This window comes from Lepus europaeus, chromosome 8 (assembly GCF_033115175.1).
Source record: "Lepus europaeus isolate LE1 chromosome 8, mLepTim1.pri, whole genome shotgun sequence".
Lineage (NCBI taxonomy): Eukaryota > Metazoa > Chordata > Mammalia > Lagomorpha > Leporidae > Lepus > Lepus europaeus.
The window spans coordinates 87,890,113-87,914,561 of NC_084834.1; the positions used below are offsets into that span (position 1 = coordinate 87,890,113).

Consider the following 24,449-nt stretch of genomic DNA (forward strand, 5'->3'; position numbering starts at 1 on the left):
TCAGTAGTTGTCTTATTTGTCCGAGAGTCTGTTACAAAACTTTCTCACCTTCTTTAAGATGGCAGCATCACAGCCCCACCACCACAATTAGCAGCTCACAAGTTGCCTAAGACTAATATGGCTTGAGCTCAGTCTGTCAATCATCTTTGTGACCTTAGGCAAAAGCATAACCTTTGACATACTTTATCCTCAATGCAATGCAATGATTAACTACTTTACAAGATTATTCAGTAAATTCAAGTTCCCTCTCCTTTGTTTCTTCATCTTTATAACCTCAGTATGTGTTTTACTGAGAAAATACAGACTCCTCCATTTCACAAGCTCTTTGCACTACTCTGGACTCCATTGAGAAATGTATCTGCACATTAATGTGTCCCATATTTTCCAAAGTAAGCATCACCTCTGGTCTTCACTCCATAGTTTTCCTTCTCTTTTGAGGTCTTGCTCCACCTACCAACCTCTCTCTGCCTTGCATCATGAAATTCTACTTCCACTTAATCATTAAGAGGTCTGCTTAAAAAAAAAAAATAAAACAAGCTAAATATATAACAATGCTGAAAACTCTCCTCAAATCCCAAATCCTGATACTCTGCAAATTAATTGTCTCAACACCAGCTTGCTCTGTTCATAACTTCACAGACTGCTACCTCCCAGCATGGCCTGCAGTGGCCTTGCTTTTTCCTTTATCCCCTGAAGTCTTACTTCTGACTTCCTTTTCTGGGTTTCTTTTCTCAACAACCTCAACAAAACAAACATTTATTAGACATGTATGTATCTCTCATCCATAAAGTCTGTAGTAAAGAAGGTACATACATGCTTTTTCAGTGCTTGAAACTGACAAGTAGTAGTTCAAATCCCTTAGCAAAAGACCTGCTTTTTCTTGAAACTTCTGAAACATTGCTTCTCCGTTTTCATCTTCCATCTCTGACTCTTCCTTTGATTTCTCCTCTTCATTTTCTATCTTGCATCCTGAGAAAGTTCCTCTTGTGATGCTAGATTGTTTCACTTCACCTGCCTCTTTTTCTCTCCTAAATTTTATGAACTCTGTTGACTGCTTCAGTTACCTCTTTGGGGTAAATACCTACAATATATCTGCATTTCTGAAATCTCAGAACTCCGGTCTCATATTTTCAACATACTTTTCTGGAGGCATCTCAAACTCAACATATCTAAAGAATGATTTATGTGTCCTTAAAAATCTGTGTTCTTTTTTCTCTACTGTTATTAATAATCCACATCTTTCTAGTCAGTAAAGCTCAAAAGTGAATCATTTTTACCCAGTGTATCTGTGTCATCTGCCCACGTTTAGACAGTGTGGGAGACCCATGTTCTCACAAGCAAGTCCCTAACTGCCTTTTGTTTGAGACTATCTTTTCAAGGCTTTTTGTGTGGTGAACAGCCTGGGAAGGTGGAAATAGGCTATACTTCTCAGGAATGAGGATAGTAGGCCCGTGAAATCATTTGGTCTGGCTCTGCCCTGCCAACCATAGGCAGGACCCAAAATTCAATAAAGCTATAACAGGCTACTTTTTAAGTTGATCATTTTGTATGGCTCACGAATGATGTTGGAAAAATCTGAATAGCCCTTGGCAGAAAAGGCTTCCTCACCCAGCAAGAGTCAGATGTGTCTGTAGTCGTGGTTAGGGATGGGGCCTCTTTCTGGAGCAGAAGGAGATATTTATTCCTAATATAAAAGATTCAGTTGACCTAAGCTCTGGGTTCCTCTGGGTGTGTAGGTGTCATCTGAATTTCCCTATGGGATTTAAGGTTTGGGGTATCAATGCAAGAGAATGATGATATTCTGGCTGTGGCTTTATTGTGAGTAATGACGTCCTTTGTCTCTAATTCATTGCTATTATGTCTGCCCAGCACTCATCAAACTCTACCAGACTAATTAGCTTGCAAGTATGAAAAAATCTCAGACTCTTCATGATCCTTAAATGCTTCGTGTTTTAAATGCTATTCATTCAACTTCTACAGTATCTCATCCAATCTGTTTGCTCTGTTTCCATATTCATTGCTCTAGTCATCACATCACCTCCCCCTGCATTGCTGCTATAGTCTGCATGGCTTATCCTTTCCTTCCTAACTATTCTGCACATCATGGCCAGAATAGTCTTCCTGAAAGAAAATTTTCACTTGAAATGATTCTTAAATTACAAATTCCACTCTGGTTTTCATGGCACCCATTTATCTCCACGCCGGATTCTCTGTTTATGTTCCTGATTCACTTCTCCCTGAAGTTCTAGTCTGACCAAAACATTCAGTCCAAGGTTTAATGATACTTTCTCTTTTCTAAGTGATCTCTCCATATTATGAACATAAAGGAGGTACTTTATGCCCTTTATCACATGTATAGCCTTGTGTTATATTAACTTTCATATACCTCTTGTTTATCTTTTTATACTTAAAATTGCTTGAGGTGAAGACATCCTGTCATGTACATCTGATGTGTTCTGAAATTCTTGACATAATGCATTTACATGAGGATGTAAGAATGGTATTCTCTTTTGATTAGTCAGATAAGCAAAGTTGGTTGTAAGATTTCATATTCTGTAACAAAACAAATATGTGTAGACCCCATCTCTTAATTAGGCTGTATAGAAGCAACTTTTCTGCTTTTTTTTTAATTTACTATAATTTGAAGGTTTTATTTATAAATAATTTTATAGAAATTAGCATTATTAATATTACTAGCTCAGTTCTTAGTACAAAATAAATTTAATTCTAAATTTCCTACCAAGATCATATCAGCCTTTTAAACACAAATGAATGGTAGGATTTTTGGAAGTAAGTAACAATGCTACCAGTTATTGTGATGAATTGTCATAAATGCTACTATTATATGACTCGTGTTTGCCACTCTGAGATCTCAACAATCAGTTACCCAAAGAGGTAACAATCTTGCCATGTAATCTTTCTCTGCCAGGCTCTTAGTTGACTTATAAAAGCTATCTAGAGTTTCATAGGTACAGTGATGACCCTTTTAAAAAAGTTTTATTTAAGGTATACAAGTTTGATATATTTCCTATATAGAGATTTAGAAACAGAGTGATACTTCCCAACCTACTCTCCCTGCCACCCATGCTCTATACCTGCTTCCTCCTCCCTCTCCTATTCCCACTCTTAATTTTTACATTGATCTATTTTTAGTATACTCTATACTCATAAGGATAACCCTACACTAAATAAAGAGTACAACAAATAGTATAAAGAAAAAAACACTGTTCCTCAGCTGTAGAGACAATGGTGGTACATCAGTGAACCTCAGAATGTCCATTTCATTCTAATACATTACATTTTAAGTACTCTATTAGTTACTCCAGATCAGGAAAAATATGATATCTGCCTTTTTTGGACTGGCTTATTTCACTAAGTATAATGGTTTCCAGTTGCATGGTTTTTGCTGCAAAAGAAAGCATTTCATTTTTTTACAACTGAATAGTGCTCCATAGAGTATATTTACTATATTTTCTTTCTCCAGTCATCAGCTGATGGACATCTGGGTTGGACCCATACTGTAGCTATTATGAATTGAGCTGCAATACATATGGGGATGCAGATAATCCTTGCATATCCTGATTTCTTTTGGTTTAAGTAAATTCCCAGGAGTGGGATTGCTGGGCCATATGGTAGGTCTTATTTCGGATTTCTAAGGTATTTCCATACTGCATTCCACAGTTGATTGTACCACTTTTACATTCCCACCAACAGTGGATGAACATACCTATTTCCCCACATCCTTGTTTGATGATTTTTCTCTGAGAGCCATTCTAACTGAGGTGAAGGAAAACCTCATTGTGGTAGTTTTGATTTGTGTTTCCCTGATAGTTAGTGATCTTGAGCATTTTTCCAAGTGTTTGTTGGCCATTTGAATTCCTTCTCTTGAAAAAATGTATATTCAAGTCCATTGCCCATTTCTTAACTGGATTGCTTGTTTTGTTGTTGAATTTCTTGAGCTCTTTATAGATTCTGGATATTAATCCTTTATCAGTTGCATAGTTGGCAAATATTGTCTCCCATTCTGTCAGCTACCTCTTCCCTTTGTTGAGGGGTTCCTTTGTAGTGCAGAAGCTTCTCAGCTTGATGTAATCCCATTTGCCCTTGTTTGTTTTCATTACCTATGCTTCTGGGGTCTTTTCCAAGAAGTCTTTGCCTATCCCAGTGTCTTGCAGAAATTCCACAATGTTCTTCTCTAGTATTTGATGATATCAGGTCATAGATTGAGGTCTTTGGTCCATTTTGAGTATATTTTTGTGTAAGGTGTAATGTAGGGGTCTTGTTTCATACTTCTCACATGGAGATCCAGTTTTCCCAGCACCATTTGTTGAAGAGACTGTCCTTGCTCCAGGGATTGATTTTAGCTCCTTAGTCAAAGATAAGTTTGTGGTGCATGGATTGATTTCTGGAGTTTCTGTTCTGTTCCATTGGTCTACATGTCTGTTTGTTTTTGTGCCAGTACCAGTCTGCTTTGATAACTGCCCTGTAGTATGTTTTGAAATCTGGTACTGTGATGCCTCTGGCTTTTTTTTTTTTTTTTTTTTTTTTTTTTTGTATAAGATTGTTTTAGCCATTTGAGGTCTCTTTTGTGTCCATATGAATTTTAGCATCATTTTTTCTAGATCTGAGAAGAAAGTCATTGTTATTTTGATTGGGAACACATTGAATCTGTAAATTGTTTTTTTTAGTGTAGACATTTTGATGGAATTGATTATTCCAATGCATGAACAGGGAAGATTTTTCCATTTTTTGTGTCTTCTTCTATTTATTTCTTTAATGTTTTATGATTTTCACCATAGAAATCTTTGACATTCTTAGCTAAATTTATTCCAAGCTATTTAACTGTTTTCATAGCTATTGTGAATGGGATTGATCTTTCTCAGACATAGCATTGTCTGTGTATACAAAGGCTATTGATTTTTGTGTGTTAATTTTATATCCTGCCACTTTACCAAAGTCTTTTATGAGTTCCAACAGTCTCTCAGTGGAGCCTTTTTGATCCCTATTTATAGAATCATATCATTTGCAAATAAGGGTAGGTTAGGTTGCCCAAAGACTGTATAGGAAAGAGTAAGAGGTGCTTCTTTTCCAGTGTCACAATTACCAATAAAAGTATATTTGGGCCAAGCATTTGGCATAGCAGCTGTTAAGACAGTGCTTAGGAGTGCCTGGTTTGATTTCTCTCTGTCTCTGCATTTCAAATGAAATGAAAATAAATAAATTTTTTTGAAAGTATGGCCTAAATATAACATTAGCTTACATCTTCTGATTTTATGGGGGCATTTCAGAATATTCAAGGAGAATTAAATTAAAAGGTAAGCTAACTTTTTCGCAAAAATATTTAAATTCATGTATAATTGTTTCATAATATGCATTCTCCATGAACTTATTGACATGGCATCATAGTTTTCAGTTAAAAACAATTAGAACATTCTACTTGCAGCATTTACACTGATAGCTGTGTAGCATGTGCTTCTATATGTGACAGTAGGATGTACACTATTACCCATTACTGAAGCTTCTTAAAGCTTTCCTTTCTCTGCAACGAGAGAAAGGAAACAAGGAAGAAGACCTGTAAACCAGTTTGAGAAAAGCAAAACACCAAGATTCATGGGCAACATGAAAGAGGCTAACCATGAAGTTAAGCAAAATTTCTGTTCTTGAAAGAGAATTTTTTGTCAAATCTTTTCTAGGAAAAGTTTTTGAAACATAAAATAAAATTAGTAGTAAGTGGAAAATTTAACACCCGTGGTTACATTCATTGAAATAATATATGATATGCATTTATTGGGGTATTTAAGTAGCAAAAATGAAGTGATTAAACTAGTCTAGCACATAGTGGATGCTCAGTAAATATCTGGTGTTAGTACTGACCATTAAAGACTACCTCATGTGTAAATACAAAAACTTCTGAAAAAAGACATCTACGTTGCTGAAGATCTGACAGGTATCATCTGCCAGTAGGCCAGTCTGCCACCAAATACCATGCTTTTGAAAGCGTGTTTTCTCCTGAGCAAGTACATGCAGTTGTTGGTGGAAGGAAACTGTGACACAATGTGATTGTGGAATCACATTTTCAATTTCTCTCAATGATAGAGTTAGGAATCTTCCTTAACATATATTTTTCCAAAGCACATGCATCCATCCTCACCTGGCCCTTGCAACCACAGAGACAGCGGTAGCATTGTACATACAGAACATTCTCTGCATTGTTTGTTTTTTTCTCCCTCTGAAACAGAAACCAGAAGCCCCTACCCAATAAATAGCAAAAGGAAATATGAACCAAATTAAAGAAGGGAGAATCATTGAAAAAGATGAAATGCAGAACTGCATATTGATTTATTGAGTTAAATAATGTAATCCAGAAATAATGGATGCTTTAAAAGTAATTAAAAGAACACAAATAAACATTTGGTACCTAATTAAAGAGAGAGAGAACATTAAACAAAAGAAAGGATATTCATTTGCTGAGGTGAGGAAATAATCTTTTATTCCTCTTCAAATTCCCTGTGCAATTGGGTAGGGCTATAAATAAATAAACATCATGACCCAGTGTAACATCTGCCTCTGGACTTAATGGATCATTATGTTTTACTGTGATAATCAAAATGAACATGTTGCAAGGCTGGGGAGGGATTACCTCGTCCAGTGGAATGCTGAGAAAGACCAGGCTGAGACCCAGGTAAGGAAATCAAGTGAGGATATTTCAAACCATTCTAAATAACTGCAGTGTTTGTGCTGTGTGTTTGGGGGTTGGGTGGATGAACAATTGATTCTGATAAATTTTTTTGTCTTCATTTTAATAAAAACCACTCTAGTGAAAAATACCCAAGCCAACCAGAATGCATGTGCCTTGAATGCATAGTAAGCCATTGCTTGTAGATTTAATAACCAGATAGTAAAAAATACATATGTTTGCTTTTTGCCCTGGCAGAAGTAGCAGGCACATGAATATCAATAAATTCCTTAACATTCTATTTTTGCTGATAAAAATAACAGACTCTAAGTGATTAGAAAGATATTTAGAGTAATACTCATATTTAAATCATAAAATACATTGAATTTTGAGAAAATTAATTTTTGAAAATTTTATTCTTTTTTAAGCAGCCCGGCTTTATATTTCAGTAAATAAGACATGGTTTTGTTTCTTTCAAGGAGCTTGACAAATAATGATACATAGCAGGGTCCTAGAGCCTGCCAGCCTGTCTCTGCTCATTCATGAATAAAATGTTGATAATGATGGTGACTTTCTCAGAGGGTTGATTTTCTGAGATCAGATAATGAATATAAATTATTTGGAATGGTACTAAATACAGAGTAAGCACTAAAGAGACATTAGGTACTATTATTATTCCATGATTGAGTAAGATGGGAAAGTGACATCTTAACAGCTATTTCCTTTCATTGACATCCTAAGTATGCTCACTGTCTTTCTTGAAAATCTGGTGAGAGAGTTTTTATTATTATCATCATCATAATCACCATCATCTCCAGTCTGTAGAAGAAAGATTAGAAGTTTCAAAGGAAGCTTACGTGTAACCAAGAGAAGTGGCAAACACAACTTACGTGCAAAAACTTCACAGTGAAAGAATTTACAGGGTCGAGTAGTTATAACTGCTTTTCAAATTTACCACCGTAGTGCCCCCTGCCATGGCTGGACTCTAAGCAAAGATACTCCAACCTGAAGACCGAGCCTCATTTGATGACTTCTCCTTCCAGACCTTACGTTCTCCCCATCTTCACTTGGTGCCTGTCTCTGGTGTTCTGGAGACTCCACAGTTATTGTATGCACCCAACTGCAGTATTCCTGCCCAGGTGCACCTGCAGCCTTTTACTCCCTTCCACAAAGGAGACATGTCCTTATCTTACTCTTTGAGATTCTTCTAATCTTGAAGGTATTGCCTTCATCCTCCGCTTTATAGCTCTGTAAATCCTATTCACTTTTGATTATGGGCTGTTTGTTTTCCAGAAGTATTTTTTCCCAGTCAGATATGAGAACTAAGACTGGCTTCCCATTACTTTCTAACTGAACACCTGGGCCTATCTCCCACTGAGGCCTCGCTCAGTTGCTGGCTTTAAGACTTGCCTCCCAAAAGCTGTGCACTTACAAAGACGAAATGACTGGTGCATTCCAAGTGCAACACAAAGCAGACCTTTCTCAACCCACTTTCCCTTTACTGGTGTAGTATTCTGTCACCACGCAGGGAACTGAGCTTCAAGAATCCAATCCGTGCAAGCTCAAAATAATGAACAAATTTTTAAGCATCTAGGATAATATTTTTTCATTAGTAGAACAGGAGAATCAATCCCTAGAAATGGAAAGTGGAACTAGCTTATCTCCAGATTTCCCATTGTGTAGGATTTGCAGCCAGGTCTATATCTAAGTAACAGGGAAAAAACTGGCAGTGGTTGCTGTGGTGTGACGTCTTATTAGATGAGTCAGCTAATTAAACAGCTCAGCCATTAACAAGGCAAGCACTGAACTGCTTGTTATGCTTACCAAAGAGAATTAGGATTGAAGAGAGAATGCTGCCTCTTTGCTACATAATGAAAATCTCCCCTAAAAATGATTTTCACTGATTTCTAATTTGCATACCAATTATTTTTACCAAGAATTTACGGTTGAATATGCAGTATTTAAAATTGGATGCAGGGATAACATTGATAAATAGTATCCAAAAATAACTTCCAAATTGATTCAATGCATTATCTTTACTCTCTTCTTTCACCCCCACTTAAAAAACAGTGAGGAAAGCTTGTTCTCATTTCATTTGTTCCATTTATCTTTCTCTCTAAGGGGATTACCAAGATTAAAGAGATAGCTAGAAATCCAAAGTAATATGCCAGCAGATTACCCGAAGTTGAGAATGATGGCTTCTAAATGCTTATTACTTATTTGTGAGACTGGCCTCTCTAAAAGTATCATTTAATTAAAATACATTTGTATTCTTACTCTGAAAAGGTTCCTTGTAGGTTTGAATCATGTTCATTGCAATGTTTTTATTATGTGACTTACACTATTCATTGTTTTGACTGTGCCCACGTAACCAGAATGGTTGATGACAAAGTGATTTGTAATTTGCAGCGGCATAAGCTCATCAGGTATATGACATGGCTGAGGCAAAGTAAGTCACTTTGCAAAAAACAAAGCCTAGCAGATGACTCAGGAGCTAAATCTTCCTAAGCCTTATTGTTAGATTTTGTTTGTTGTACCAATGCAATTTATGATGAAAATCATATGCTGTCATTCCGCTCTTTAATCAGGAGATTTAAGATGGTCTCAGGAGGTAGCACCAGAGATAATCAGTGGTCAACTGGATGCACACATGTGTGTCTTTTCACATCCTAAAGTATGTCTTGTGCAAGTGAGTAGAAAATTAGTCTCCAGCATGTACAACACAACAGACACTGCATGATCAAAGCTAAACATTTTTCATCCTATTGTAAAGTTAGGCTAACAGAACCTAAACTAGTGTCACATTGAAGTAGGAGTTCAAAATATTCAAAACACTATAAACATGTCTGTGTGGTTGTGGAAGGCCTGGTGCTCTACACAGGGCTGATGCCTTGCTCTTCTCTTTACCCAGTCTCATTTATATCTGTCTCACTAGCTATAATGTTATGAATTTTACTTACTTTACCTTATAATTCCTATAAGAAGTTATAATATTATCAATGATGTTGCAATGTTTATCTTTTGTCTACACAGTTTTCTAATAAATAAATAAATCCACAGACTTCAACCACAAAGCTCCTAATCATAGATACCATTAATGCTGGACCTGTCATTTTTCATCTTTTTTGAATGGTGTTAGTGCATTGAATGGCCCAAGTCCTTTAATCATTTTGATATTGCCTTCGATCTAAACCATAACTATACTCCCCCAAAAACTAAAATTTAAATTTTGAATTAATTATACCTAACTGGAAAAGGAGGTAGTCCTTATGATATTGTTTTTTTCCTACATATAGTTTTAAGACAACTGTTTTAGTTGGGGAGGTTCTGATATATACACATTTGAAAGATTTAAATAAGATTTCTAAGCTTGATTTCATATTAAAAACACTGGAATCTTTCAAATGAGCACTTCAGTTGAAGCTTGCTTTTTTTTTTTTTCACTTTTAAGTCAGAGTTCTTTCTGTTGAGTTTCTCCCTTTACCTTATGGCTACCATCTGTCTCCTGTAGTCGTATGGTTGGATCTGTTGAACAAAGAGTTCAGTCCCATTCATCAGGATCATTAATGTTGTGCAATAATGCAGCAAAATAGTGGGTCATCACAAAGGGGAAAAGAGGGCTTTGAATGCAAAAGGCGCAGATGTCAGGTAACTAAAGAAGCCCTGTCTTTATAAATATCACCATGTACAAACATGTACCATGTTTTCAGGAAACCCTGCCCATTTGCCAGCCTTTCATAGACTTCAAAATGTAAGATATTTTATATTATTATTATTATTATTATTAATGTATCCACATTGACAACAATACATTCATATGCATTCTTCAATACCAAGAAACACCCTAGAGTTTATCAACAGTTGGTGGGCTCGGGCTTCCAAGGAGCAAAGTTAAAAAGGTACTCACAAAATCCTTTAAACCTGCATTTTTAAAAAGATTTATTTATTTATTTGAGAGTCAGAGTTGCATACTGAGAGAGGCAGAGACAGAGAGAAAGGTCTTCCATCCACTAGTTCACTCTCAAATGGTCACAATGGCTGGAGCAAGGAGCTTCTTCCAGGTCTCCCACATGGGTGCAGTAGCCTGAGCAGTTGGGACATCTTCCACTGCTTTCCCAGGCCCTGGCAGGGAACTGGATAGGAAGAAGAGCAGCTGGGACACAAACCGGCACCCATATAGGATACCAGCGCCACAGGCAAAGGCATAGCCTACTTTGCCACAGCACTGGCCTCTAAAACCCGCATTTTTAACAAGGGCCTTAAAGGATTGTAGATTTTACTTGAGAGTGTGATTTGGGAATGCAATTTTTATCTTCCTTGTGTGTCAGATTAAATATATAATTACTCACGGGAGTCATAGAATTTAATAAAAATAACTTTACAGAAAGTATTAGTAGATGCCTAAATACAATATGGATTAAAATATGAAGTAAAATGAAAGATTTTGTATATAGTAGTATCTATAAAGATTCATATGCTTACCAAAAGCTATACAACGATATGAAAAATTAATGGCAAATAGAAATAAAAATTAAATTTAATTTGCCTTTTGATCCAGAGTTTGGTCAAGGAAACAGACTATGCTCTGTTTTCAAGATATACAAGGGTTTCCTTTGAAAAATAATTATAATTATTTATGTATTTATTTATTTTTATTTGAAAGGTAGATAGAGAGGCCTTCCAACATCTGGTGCACTCCCCAAATGCCCAGAACAGCTGGGGCTGGGCCAGAACTCAGTCTTGGTCTCCTGCACGGGTGGCAAGGGACCTCACTACTTGAGACATCATCTCTGCCTCTCAAGGTACACATTAGCAGGAAGCTGGAATTGGAAATGAAACTGGGACTCAAACTCCAGCATACTGATGTAGGATGCTAGCATTGCAAACAGAATCTTGACCACTGCGCTAAATTCCTGCACCCAAATATGCAAGTCTTTAGTACAGGGAATCATTCCATTTCACAGCCAATACAAGTACCATGAGAGGTGTGAGAGTTCTGAGACCTTTGCCGTCTTGCTCAGAATGCAGCTGTAAGCTGTGTGACTCACACCATTTCCCTAGGGCAAGCTCAGTGGTCGTCTGTGTCTTTTCTCCACATGGCTGAAATTTCTTTTTCAGTTCTCCTCACTCACTTCCCTTCTTCTGGAATTGTACTTCTCAATAAAATATTAACAGTTAAGTGTAGTCCTAGGATCTGTCTTAAGAGAGCTTTAGGTAAGCCAAGCACCAGTTGGTCATTGGTTTTGTATCAGGTGTTGGACACAATAGCTTCATTAATAAAGCACTTGAGCAGGTTTGTTGGGGGAAGGAGAGTCTGTTTCAACCATTTCTGTTCCCTACCAAGGATGTAGCTTTTCAATCTTTCATTGTTAGCAATGGAAGCTCATTCCATTGTACTGTTTTTGATAATCATTTTCCTTTCCATGGATCAAATGCAGAGATAAGATACTGAATTTACTTTGTTTCCATGTTATAACGAAAAAATCCTTTTTGAAAAAGGATGGAATCTATTGGAGAGGAGGTAAAAAGATATTCTGTCACTCTATAAATATCTACAAGTACATAGTCCATAGGTTCTCTTCATAAAGATACAGCCATATACCAGAATGCAGGGATTTTTCTCCTGTATTTTATTGCCCTAATACATTCTGATTTAATGTAATATCAAATTGAAAACTTGAGAACAAAATGGCTTTTACCAAATATGTTCAACATTGATATTTTTTCTTTGCTGCATAGTAAAAATGAATATAGAATTCACTTCCTATTTCCAAAGGTGATTACATTTTGAAAATAAGTTTTCAATATCTATAAAATGCAACATTTGTTATTTTTTGTACTAATCAAAGCATGATTAGGCACCGCTAAATTGGAATATAGAAATGTATTAAAAGAATTCTTTGTAAGTCACATATCATGTTTTTAGAGATAGACTTTTTGAAAGTTGTCAGAATCAAAACGGAATCACTTTTGTCAAGACTTAGCCAAAAAAAAGTAAATAAATGGAGCTGGAGGTTATGAAGGAGAGGTCTCAGGTATGTGTGTAACAGCAAGAATTAGTCACAAAAGACTGCCAGAACCACAGCCTTGTACAACGTCCACAGCAACCTTGCACCAAAAAATACTTCTGCAAGGACGTCTGCCCAACCACAGTCTGTTTAATCTTAGACTGATGCCACTCTGGTTATTGATCATTGTAGCCAAGGATTATTGTGTCAAAATGCCTGATGTAATCCTCCTGATCTCACCTTTAAAAACCTCCCTTTGCCTCAGCCTCTTTGAATCCACCCATAGATTTCCGAGACATGCATATTCCTGTTAAGATGTTCTGCTATTCCCAAATAAGCGTACTTTTCCTTTGAAGAATCTCTCTCTGATTGTGAGTTAGGTTAGCAGTTTATAGAACAGTAAATACACAGATATAGAGGTAAAATTGCATCTGGTGATGATGTAACATGTTTGCTGTTAAAGTCTTGGAATAGCTGCCAAGTATGTGAGTATGTTTAGAAATCTGGGCCGGCGCTGTGGCTTAACAGGCTAATCCTCCGCCTTGCGGCGCCAGCACACCGGTTCTAGTCCCGGTCGGGGTGCCGGATTCTATCCCGGTTGCCCCTCTTCCAGGCCAGCTCTCTGCTATGGCCCGGGAAGGCAGTGGAGGATGGCCCAAGTCCTTGGGCCCTGTGCCCGCATGGGAGACCAGGAGAAGCACCTGGCTCCACGCTTTGGATCAGCGAGATGCGCCGGCCGCGGCGGCCATTGGAGGGTGAACCAACGGCAAAAAGGAAGACCTTTCTCTCTCTCTCTCTCTCACTATCCACTCTGCCTGTCAAAAAAAAAAAATTACTGAATCAACAAATTTAGATAACAGAATTATATTCAGAAAAATATATTAGAGAAGTAACAAACTGAGCATGTCTACTTTTTAAAACTTTTCGTGAAAAAAATATACTCTTGTTTCTTCTAGACTCCACCCATTTCTCCCCACCCAAATTTAAATAGCTTAAAAGCAAATAGCTGGCATCTTATTTTATCTGTAAACATTTGATCATTTAATTAAAAGTTAAGGACCCTTTTTAAAGCAAAAGCCTAATATATTTTAACACTGAAAAAAAAAACACAACTTTTTAAATATCTAGTCAGTGTCAGATTTTTCCAAATGCCTCTTATTTTTCTGTTTGCAGAAAATCAGAATCCAGTAAGAATGAAATGAGGTTGAGATTTGCTGATTCTCTCTCAAATCTGCTTTATAGACTCTCAATAACTTTTATTTTCCTTGTGATTTACTTGTTGAAGTAGCTGTGTGGTCTGTGTAATTTTTCCTATGCAGTTTCCCACAGTCTGAAATTTCCTGATTGCACTCAAATGATATTAACTTATTCTAAAGCATGGTGATGTGTAGTTCCCTGAGGAACACGTAAATCATGGCCTCTTCACGTTCCGCCAGCAGCCTTGGGTGTTCATTGGCCAGAATCATTGTAACAAAATGATATTCTAGTTCTGTCTTTAGTGCCTTAACCAGATTGTGTTTATACAGGAGAACTGCTCATCATCTCCTTGTTTACCCTGAGACATGGTTTCTTCAGAAAAGGCGAGATGTATGCTTGATGGTTTTCCCAGATGACATGGCTCGCTTCCATGCAATACTCCATCTCTTACTTGTTCTGTGCCTTTGCCCTCCTACAGCAGTCTGTGCTGAACACTGTGTGATACCCTTGAGCAACAATTGAGGGATAACAAGGCCATGCATGAGGAGTGGGCTGGGATGATGGTGTTGTATGGCGGCGCAAGACTGGGTGAAAAAGAAGCAACTGAATATTAGATGTCCTTGTGCTTAGAGTATTTTGGCTACTTTTCTACAGGAATGACCACTAAATGTCATTAACATTGCCCTTCATCCCCACCTGCCCTTGATCTCACCAATTCCCCTGCCCTTGCCCTCAAGATAGTTCTTCTACACACAGCCTGTGACTCATCCCAGGGTTTCCATGGCTAGACAGCACTCACTTGTGCTTTAGCTACTACTGGTTTTAGATTTTATTTTCCTTTGGGAGTATTGTTTGGTAGTTTAAAATATATAGTGGTTGTGGTCACACAGAGCATGTAATACTTATGGATAAACTTATGGATTGAGATCTATGATTACTTTTTCATGAGTTTCAGCCATCAAATTAGATAATTTTCTGTACCTGCAGTAGACTCTTGACTGTGCCATAAAGGGGTAGGTATGGTCAGGGTTAGGATGAAGTGCACTATTCCTTAATTACTGAAATCTATAAATCTTTTCATTAAAAGAAGCATTTTGAAGGCCAGAACACTTGGAGAACTATTTCAGGACAGTGGTTGAGCCCAAAGTCACTTCTGCCAGTGTGTTGGGTGAATTATTAAACCTATCTCAGATGGAGATGTGATTTTGGGAAAATGTGACTAAGGGTACCCTGCCTCACAGGAGTTCTGCAAGCTATTTTCATCTCATGAATTAACTTCATGTACATTCATTATACTTCATGTATATTCATAGGTGTTTAAGACTTTTACAATTCATAATTATACTTTATTAATAAAATATGAATGTATCTTATTGTTATACAATCAATAATGTCACTCTCCAGAAATATGGCACTAAAATGTCTGGTAGTCAGCCTCATGAAATAAATATATACAGTAGCCCTTCCATATCCATTCCATGTCCATAGATTCAATCTACTGCAAATGGAAAATATTTGGGGGAAAATTGCAACTATACTAACCATGCACTTTTCCCCTTGTCATTATTCCCTCAATAATATAGCATAACACCTGTTTATATAGTATTTGCATCAAGTATGAGATGTAAACTAGATAGGATTTGAAGTATGAAAGAGGCTGTGTGTAGATTATAGACAAATACTACTATTTAAATAAGGGACTTGAGCATACACAGTTCTTCATATGTGCTGGAAGTCCTGGAACCCATGCCCCATGGACATAAAGGGATGACTGCATTTATCCCTTGAGTGAGTAAAGATTTCTGAAAGTCGAGTTCTACTTTTGTGACTCTTAAGTTTTTGACCATTCTAGAATTTATTTGATTGTTCATCCTTATTTCATTTTTCTCTCTTTTCTCTTCTACTTATTATGTCTTCATTTTTATTATGTACTTTCTGTCTCATTGCTTATTTGATCTTTTACTATTGTAAAAGTATTACTACCCTTGTGCACACATAAGCCAATTATATAACTTTTTAAAAAATATTTATTTATTTGAAAGGCAGAGTGTGAGAGCAAAAGAGACAGAGAGAGAAAAATCTTCCACCAGCTGGTTCAGTCTTCTCATAGTCAAACTAGCCATATCTGGGCCAGGCTGAACCCAGGGTGAGAGGAGCTCAAGTACTTGGGCCATCTTCCAATGCTTTCCCAGGCACATTAGCAAGGAGCTTGATTAGAAGTGGGGCATCTGGGATTCAAACCAGTGCTCATATAGGATGCCAATATTACAAGCGACAACACCAGCGCCTAATTTTATAACTCTTTAAACTTTAAAGATGATGACACAAGAATACAAAATACAGTGGTTTCCTAAGTGAAAACACATTAATAGTACAATTGTATACCCTATATTTACTTCAAAATAAATGATTCAAATTTTACTCTATTACCTGTGAGTATATAGAGTACAGTTTTAAAATGAATAGGTAACTGTGTCCTTGGAACTGCATATACTATTTAAAATAAGCAGTCACTATATATTTGCAACCTCAGTGAAGCAGTATTTAAAATTAATAAGAAACAGGCAATTGGTACAGCAGTTAAGACACCACTGTGAAGCTTACATTCCATATTGGAGTGCATGGTTTGAGTTCCAGCTCTACTTCCAATTCCAGCTTCCTGATAATGCACCCTGACTCAAGTGTTTGTATCCCTGTAACCCTTATGCAGACATGAATTGAGTTCCAGGCTTTAGCCTGACCCAGCCCCAGCTGTTGTGGGCATAGGAGGAGTCAAAGAGTGGATGGAAGACCTTTGTTTTTCTGTCCTTGTCTCCGTCTCCCTCTCTGTTTCTAATTTCTACTAAATATTTTAAAAAATTAACAAGGATGAATTTCAGTTGATTCCAGTACATAATAAATCTAATCAAAGCATTCACAAGCAACATCCAATGTTTCTTGGTTGAATTCTCACAAATAACACCACATACACATGAACACACATATCCAATAACATTGGCCAGTTTTAGTTTTATAGTAGTAACTAATTTGTGATAGTCAAACAACAATCAAACCCTGTCTGCAATATTTACTAGTCTAGTCTGTATCAAAATTTCTTAGCCTATATCAAAATTTCCTAAAACATTATACTAGAAAATAGATCCTCACTTGTTAGTTTAAAAATGCACAGAAACAAGAGTTTGCTTTATTTTCTTTATATAATAATTCTCTTTTATCCATGGTTTTGCTTTTTATGATTTCAATTATATGCAGTCAACTGCAGTTCAAATATATTATGTGAAAATTTTCAGAAATAAAAAAGTTTTAAATCACTTTTATTACAGTATATCATTATAATTGCTCTATTATTATTAGTTATTGTTATTAATCTTAAATTGTGCCAGATTTGTATGTTAATGGATACATATATATAGTCAACAGGAGCATATATATAGTTTGGTACTATTGGTGGTTTCAGGAATGCAGTCAAGGTCCTGGAACACATATCTCCTGAGGATCAGGGTTTTCTACTGTACTTGACATCACTAATAGTTATCTACATATTAATGAGCGGGTTAATGATGTCATATGCTTCCCAGTTACAAAGAAGTTTTTGCTGCCCCATTTTACCATTAGCCTAATTGAAGCTTAGCTAAAGCCTAAGACACACATATTCAGTGTCACAACAAAATCTGTAATGTAAGGAAGCTGGATTTGAACCCAGGTCCTTTGACACTACAGTCCTTGAACATACACAGCATGCAACAGGACCTGCATTCTTGACGTGTAACAGCAAGTGAAATACTGTGAAAATAATGGCTTTACTGAATACTTAGAAGAGAAGCAGTTCAGAGGGGTTATACTTTATTAATTTTATAAATAACCCAGACATTTTTGCTGTATAAAACAGAGGTTGGGCTGGGGAGGATGATCCACAAGCTTTCTTGGCCAGCTGCCAGTGGCACAGTCTTTAGCTTGATCTTCTGTCTGCCCCTTCTTCATCCTCCCACCTACCTGTTGTTACTTCCATTATGAAGCCATGTTGAGGTGTTATTTACGTCAGACATACTGGTTAAACATAAGCCACATTGGCTGGGGAGCTATTTAATCTCTTTGAGAAAGTCTAATGAGACTCAGATTATTTCTCCATTCTTCCAATTTTTGATGAAATTTTACCATTTATGGTTTGTTTCCCACAGTAAATGCAAAGCAAAAAGATATTTAATGAAGAATACTAATAAAGCTGTGAACATTTCAGGCTGAATTTTGTGGTGTCCTGTTTCTGTGAAGAGATACCTGGAAAAATTGTCTGGCCATGTCTTTAGTTTTCTTGCTTCAAATATGAGAAGTCTACAAAAAGCTCATAAGAATGTATATTAGGAAAAAACTATACATTGATTTTAAAAAAAACTTGCACCAAAATAAAATTATGTTTTAATTCCATTTTCCATGAAATTTTTGAAGTATCTTCAGATATGTAGTCTCAGTATTCACATTTTAAATAAGAATTTGTTTCATTGCCGTTATTTTAAAATAAACTAGAAAATATGTGTTTATATTGTAAATGGTTATATAGGTTAAAATTCAGTAAATAATAAAAAATTGCATAACTGTTCAACAAACTTTTAAATGTTTGTTTTCTTCCAAATGTTTTCCCTTTGCATCTGAATTCTGCATAGATTATATCCAAAGTATGTATAACACTTTGTATCTGCTGAACATTATGCTACAAATACTCATTTTGTTACATAATTCCAATGTCATAGTAATATATGCCTTTCTGTGAATCTATTGAGTGGTTAGTTGGATGGTAATTTTGTAACTCTTCATCGTCCATTGAACATTGATTAAGTTGACAATTTTTACTGCTGTTATTGATCTTGTGGAAAACATCTGTGGATTATAGCTTCTGACCATTTCTTGGGTAGCAAAGTGTTTGGGTAAAAACTCTGTACAGTTACAGGGTTGGTAGCCATGCCGCCACAGTGTTCTCCCAAAGGTATTGTATAGCTCAAAATTCCAGTAGCAATATTCAGTGTCATTTTTTTACACCATCTCCATCAGTATCCTGGTGTACACATTGTATGGAATATTTTTAAAAATATGTTTGTGATTTTTAAACAGTGAAGAATAATACCTCATCACATTCTTTTTGTACTTCCCACTTTAAATATTAGAGTGAAGAAGGAGCCCCACAGGAAGGAATTCTGGAAGCTATGCCCATGGATCCTGACAGCGAAGCTTATGAAATGCCCTCGGAGGTGAGAGTTTGAGAGCTCAAGTTGGGTCTTTCGAATTGGCAACACCAAAAATCTGTCACTGCCAGACTGTGGAAAAGTTCTATGGAGAGATGATGTTGATCTGGTGGTGAGAAGACAGACACTATCACTGGGCAAAATGAAGGGAGGCCATTTCTACAACCAGGGAATGTCAGAAGCAAAGACACGTGTGTCTGAGAATGTGTACGAGTATGTCAGAGGAACAGAGGTAGTTAGGATTCAAGCCTAGGGAACAGAACAGTGACAGCTTAACGTTGCAGACAAGCCAAGACAAACTGTAGAGTACTAGGACAACCTGGCAACCTTGCATGAAAGTTTGTACTTTAATCAGAAAGCAACTTGAGAGGTAGACACCACGTAGGAGGCCTGCCTTTCATAGTAGAGTGCCTAGGTTCAGGTTCTGCATCTGCTTCTGATTCCAACTTCCTGCTAATGCACACCCTGGGAGGCAGCAGGTGATGGCTCTCAAGTACTTTGGTGTCTGCCATCCACATGGGAGACCCTGATGAGATGTAGGCTCCCTGGCTTCAGCCTGGCATAGTTCTGGCTCTTCACAGATTTAGGGAGTGAATTGGCATATGGAAGATTTCTCTGCCTGTGTCCCTTTCTGTCTGCTTTTCAAATAAAATGAAATGAAAGGATTGTTTTAAATAGAAAAGAAATGTTATTGAAGGAATGTTTATTTGTTTACACTCAAGCAGAATGCTGCTATTACTAGAATTGTTCTCTAGACTAACCTGACTCCTCAGTTAGGGCCATTCATATTTTTATTAAGGGTGTTATGCAGATATTGTGTCAGGGGACTTGGGCTTTGGAATCAAAGTAGTCATTGAAGCCATGGATAAAGATGAAACTTCCAATAGAGAGAGTGAAAGGAAGGAAGTTGTCTCTTGCCTTTAAGTGTCTTCATCTACGTCTAAAAAGTAGAGCATCTCAGCCCTGGAAGAGGCTCTACAGACCACTTGATTTGGTCCTGACATTTCCAGTTGAAGAAATGGAGTGCTAGATAGTCTGACTCATTTATCCCAGAGGATTTGGCCAGGTGATTCACATTTGGAACTAGAACCCAGATACCCTAACTCGGACTGCTACCCTGATTCACTTTAGTATCTGACAAGTAAGAAAAAACTGTTAAAAAATGCAGTTATGTTTGTTTGCAGCATCTAAAACCATCGGCTCTTCTGCTACCAACCAAAAGAACCTTGTTTTTACTCAGACTGGAAGACCTTATCCCTTTAATTAGCTTCTCAACTCTCGATGACTCTTCCCTTCCGCTAACACTGTATGTCGTCTTGTTGATTTTTCTAATACTAGGAAGGGTATCAAGACTATGAACCCGAAGCCTAAGAAAGACCTTTGCTCCGTTTCTTCAGATCTGCTGATAGATGTTCCATCCTGTACAAGTGCTCAGTTCCAATGTGCCCAGTCATGACATTTTCTCAGAGTTTGTACAGTGTATCTTGAAGTCTTCCATCAGCAGTGATTGACGCATCCGCACCTGCCCCCACCCAGCATCTCGGTGCTTCCCTCTCACTGAAGTGAATATATGGTAGCAGGGTCCTTGTGTGCTGTGGATGTTGTGGCTTCAAATCTAAAATGTTAAAGCAAATTAAAAACACCTAAGTGACTATCACTTATTTCTAAATCTTCACTATTTTTTTGTTGCTGTTGTTGAAAAGTTGTGAGTGACTATCACATATTCTAAGGTTTTTAGGTGTCTTTTAATGATTTTTCTGTCTATGAATTGATGTATTGTGAAATTTGTTAATATATACAATATATAAAAATGTGAGCATGAAACTATGCACCTATAAATATTAACTATGAAATTTTACCATTTTGTGATGTTTTATTAACTTGTGTTTATATATAAATGGTGAAAACTAAAATAAAATGTAATCTCATTACAAAAATATTTTTATCCCACTTCATTTTAAGAATATCATCACACTTATAAACAGCATGAAATGAGAACTGACACAATGAAGTTAAACATAGAATTCCTAACATCCATTTGGTGAAGGAGCAATTTTTGAGGCGTTCAACAGAGGGGAGAAGACATTGACATTACACTCTGGGCATTTGTGAAGCCACTGTGGCCAACATGTATTCTGATATCCACTGGTCTCTTAAGAGACTGTCCTGAAAAAGTGGCTTCCATGGAACTCAGAAGTGTAGCAAATGATTTTGTCTACATACTGTTTAGGTATTCCTAAGACTCTGAGAGAACCTGGTAAGCATCCCCACCCCAACCCCAGTTTTGTTGAATAATCCCAAATCTTTTTGTTGTTGTTGATTCCTTTTCCAGAAATGCCTTAAATTATCCCTAAGAGATACCAGCTTAAGAAATGACTACTCCCTGGATTTGTAGAAGTCTCATTGACTTCCTTAGATTCTGCTACCTACATGAGAGCTGGGATACTTCTTTAGGGAAAGTTTTCCTCCTTTGGGAAGCTCCATTATTCTCCATAGGTGCTAATAAAATAAACCTGACTCTGAAAACTGTATATAAATTATTTTTAAAAATTCACATTATCTATTTAATTATTCAGAATAAAAATGGCATAGCTACTTTTAAAAGTCACTAGAAGAAAGTGTAATTTCAAGAAAGAATATTCTAGACCTGCTAGAACTTTATGTGGAATCAATGAGACATTTGCTATACAGTGGACGTTTGCAAGAAAGACTGTGACTATAAGCATGGTCATCATAGAAACTTCCACTTTTTCCAAATCAGAAACTACTACTGAGTGCTAAGCTGCATGTGTAGTCTTACAGCAGAGAGAAGTGGAAAGTCTCACTGTATTTAAGTTATGTTTAAACAAGTGAAAGACTCATTGTTGAGCAGTATATTTCAAAATAGGCTGTAAACCAGTGGTTAGGATGTGTTTTCAATCCACTAAAGCACTGTATTTTAAAAAACAAAACATATTGATAATTATAAAAATAAAAGGAGAACAGAATTAGATTGAGAGCTGAGACTGAGAACAGTTTGAGTTTAGAAAAGCTGTCAACCTAAGGCAGGTACCATGGCGTAGAAGGTTAAAGCACTGCCTGCAATGCTGGCATCCCATATGGGTGCCTGTGTGACTCCCAGCTGCTCCACTTCTTCTTCTTCTTCTTTTTTTTTTTAAGATTTATTTATTTATCTGAAAGTCAGAGTTACACAGAGCGAGGGGAGACAGAGAGAGAGAGAGAGAGAGAGAGAGAGAGAGAGAGAGAGAGAGGTCGTCCATTCGATGGTTCACTCCCCAATTGGCCTTACTGGCCAGAACTGCGCTGATCCAGAGCCAGAAGCCAGGAGCTTCTCCCAGGTCTCCCACATGGGTGCAGGGGCCCAAGGACTTGGGCCATCTTCCACTGCTTTCCCAGGTCACAGCAGAGAGCTGGGTAGGAAGTGAAGCAGCCGGGTCTCGAACCGTCGCCCTTATGGGATGCTGGCACTTCAGGCCAGGGTGTTAACCCGCTGCGCCACAGCGCTGGCCCCTGCTCCACTTCTGATCCAGCTCTCTGGTAATGTACCTGGGAAAGCAGCAGAGGGCCCCTGTACCCATATGGGAGATCTCAATGAAGCTTCTGGCTCCTGGCAGCCATCTGGAGAGTGAACCAGCAGATGTAAAATCAATCTCTCTCTCTGACTCTGTCTTTCAAATAAACAAAATAAATCTTAAAAAAAAGAAGAAAATCTGTGAACTTGAACTTATTGGTAGAACTTTTACCTATGTAAAGTGTTTCGTCCCGTAAGATCTATCTGTAAGCCACACAAGTCTCTCTCATATTCATTCTGGAGACATCACCTGAGGTCACACTGGCCTTATGTTTAGTTTTTGGATAGATACTCCCCCCAACTCTGAGCAACTTAGCCTTACGTGGCTCCATGGGGACTTCAGCAAAGCAGCTCTGGACAGGCTTTGGCACACGGTTGGCAACAGAACAGTCTGAGGCATGACTCGGCATTCCAAGGTGGATTTTTAAAAAAAATCTCTGCATCAGTATGAGATGCGAAAACATTACCTCATCTGTTGGCTCAACCAGTAAGTAGCTATTTGTGACATAAAATGTATGTATTAAATTTTTGCCCACAATCCCTTGCATGGGCTTCGAAAACTCTTACAAATCCCTGAGAGGTAGAGGTGCCAGGTTTATCCTTTGCTCTAGTAGCTGGTTTTTGACTTGTTCCTGACACAGAGCTCCCAAATTTCTTGGAATTTCCTCAGTGATAGGACTGTCTCTTGTTTTTTTTTTTTTTTTTTTTTTTTATTTTTGACAGGCAGAGTGGACAGTGAGAGAGAGAGAGACAGAGAGAAAGGTCTTCCTTTGCCGTTGGTTCACCCTCTAATGGCCGCCGCGGTAGCGCGCTGCGGCCGGCGCACCGCGCTGTTCCGATGGCAGGAGCCAGGTGCTTCTCCTGGTCTCCCATGGGGTGCAGGGCCCAAGGACTTGGGCCATCCTCCACTGCATTCCCTGGCCACAGCAGAGAGCTGGCCTGGAAGAGGGGCAACCGGGACAGGATCGGTGCCCCGACCGGGACTAGAACCCGGTGTGCCGGCGCCGCAAGGCGGAGGATTAGCCTGTTGAGCCACGGCGCCGGCCAGGACTGTCTCTTGTTCTAATGAGAAAACCCTTGGTGGGCTTTTGGATGGAGAGTGGGGCTGATGTTGGTGATGTGGGACAATGAATTTATTCATTTTTAAACCAGGGTGTTGTCTCCTGCAGAGATAGAAATACTAAGTGGAGAAATGCACCACATGAGTGCGCCAAAGAGTTGCCCATAAACTAGGGAGAAATGGAAAACTGAAAATGGTCCCTGTGGTAGGGAAGCTCTGTCTGATGATAGGAAGGTAGGAGAGTGGAAATGTTCCATTTTTCGAGCACTGAAAAGATGGGCAAAGCACCTCCAAGTGAGGTCCAGGGCAGAGGGACTCTAATAACTTCCACCTCCTTTTATCTCTGTGTGCAGGTCACAGATGCAACAGATGTATCATGGGGAAGCAGATGCTTTTGACAGACAACTAGGGTATGTGGTGACTTCTGGCTGTGCAGATCCAACTAGCTGCTGCCTGTTTCCACCTCTGCAGACCTAACTAGTTACTTGCCTATTTATCCCACGTCACAGGAGACAAAAAGTATTATATTTCCTTCACTCTTCACAGGGATCATGATTGACACTCCTATAACAGAGATTTTTTTTCAAAAAATTATTTTTAAACTTTTATTTAGTAAATATAAATTTCCAAAGTACAGCTTATGATTGGTAAGATTTATTTATTTATTTGAAAGGCAGAGTTACAGGGATGCAGAGTTAGAGAG

General features: G+C 37.7%; 1 protein-coding gene across 3 annotated transcripts in view; it reads left to right on the plus strand.

Annotated features, from left to right (window-relative positions):
- The window catches only part of SNCA (synuclein alpha), a 126,147-nt gene extending 105,199 nt beyond the window's left edge, over window positions 1-20,948 (plus strand). For all 3 annotated transcript variants that reach the window (XM_062199162.1, XM_062199163.1, XM_062199160.1), the window contains exons 5-6: window positions 19,038-19,121; window positions 20,454-20,948. In XM_062199162.1, coding sequence (XP_062055146.1) covers window positions 19,038-19,121; window positions 20,454-20,486 — 117 coding nt within the window. In that variant the 3' untranslated portion in view covers window positions 20,487-20,948. The remainder of the gene's footprint in view (window positions 1-19,037; window positions 19,122-20,453) is intronic.
- Window positions 20,949-24,449: the final 3,501 nt, after the last annotated feature.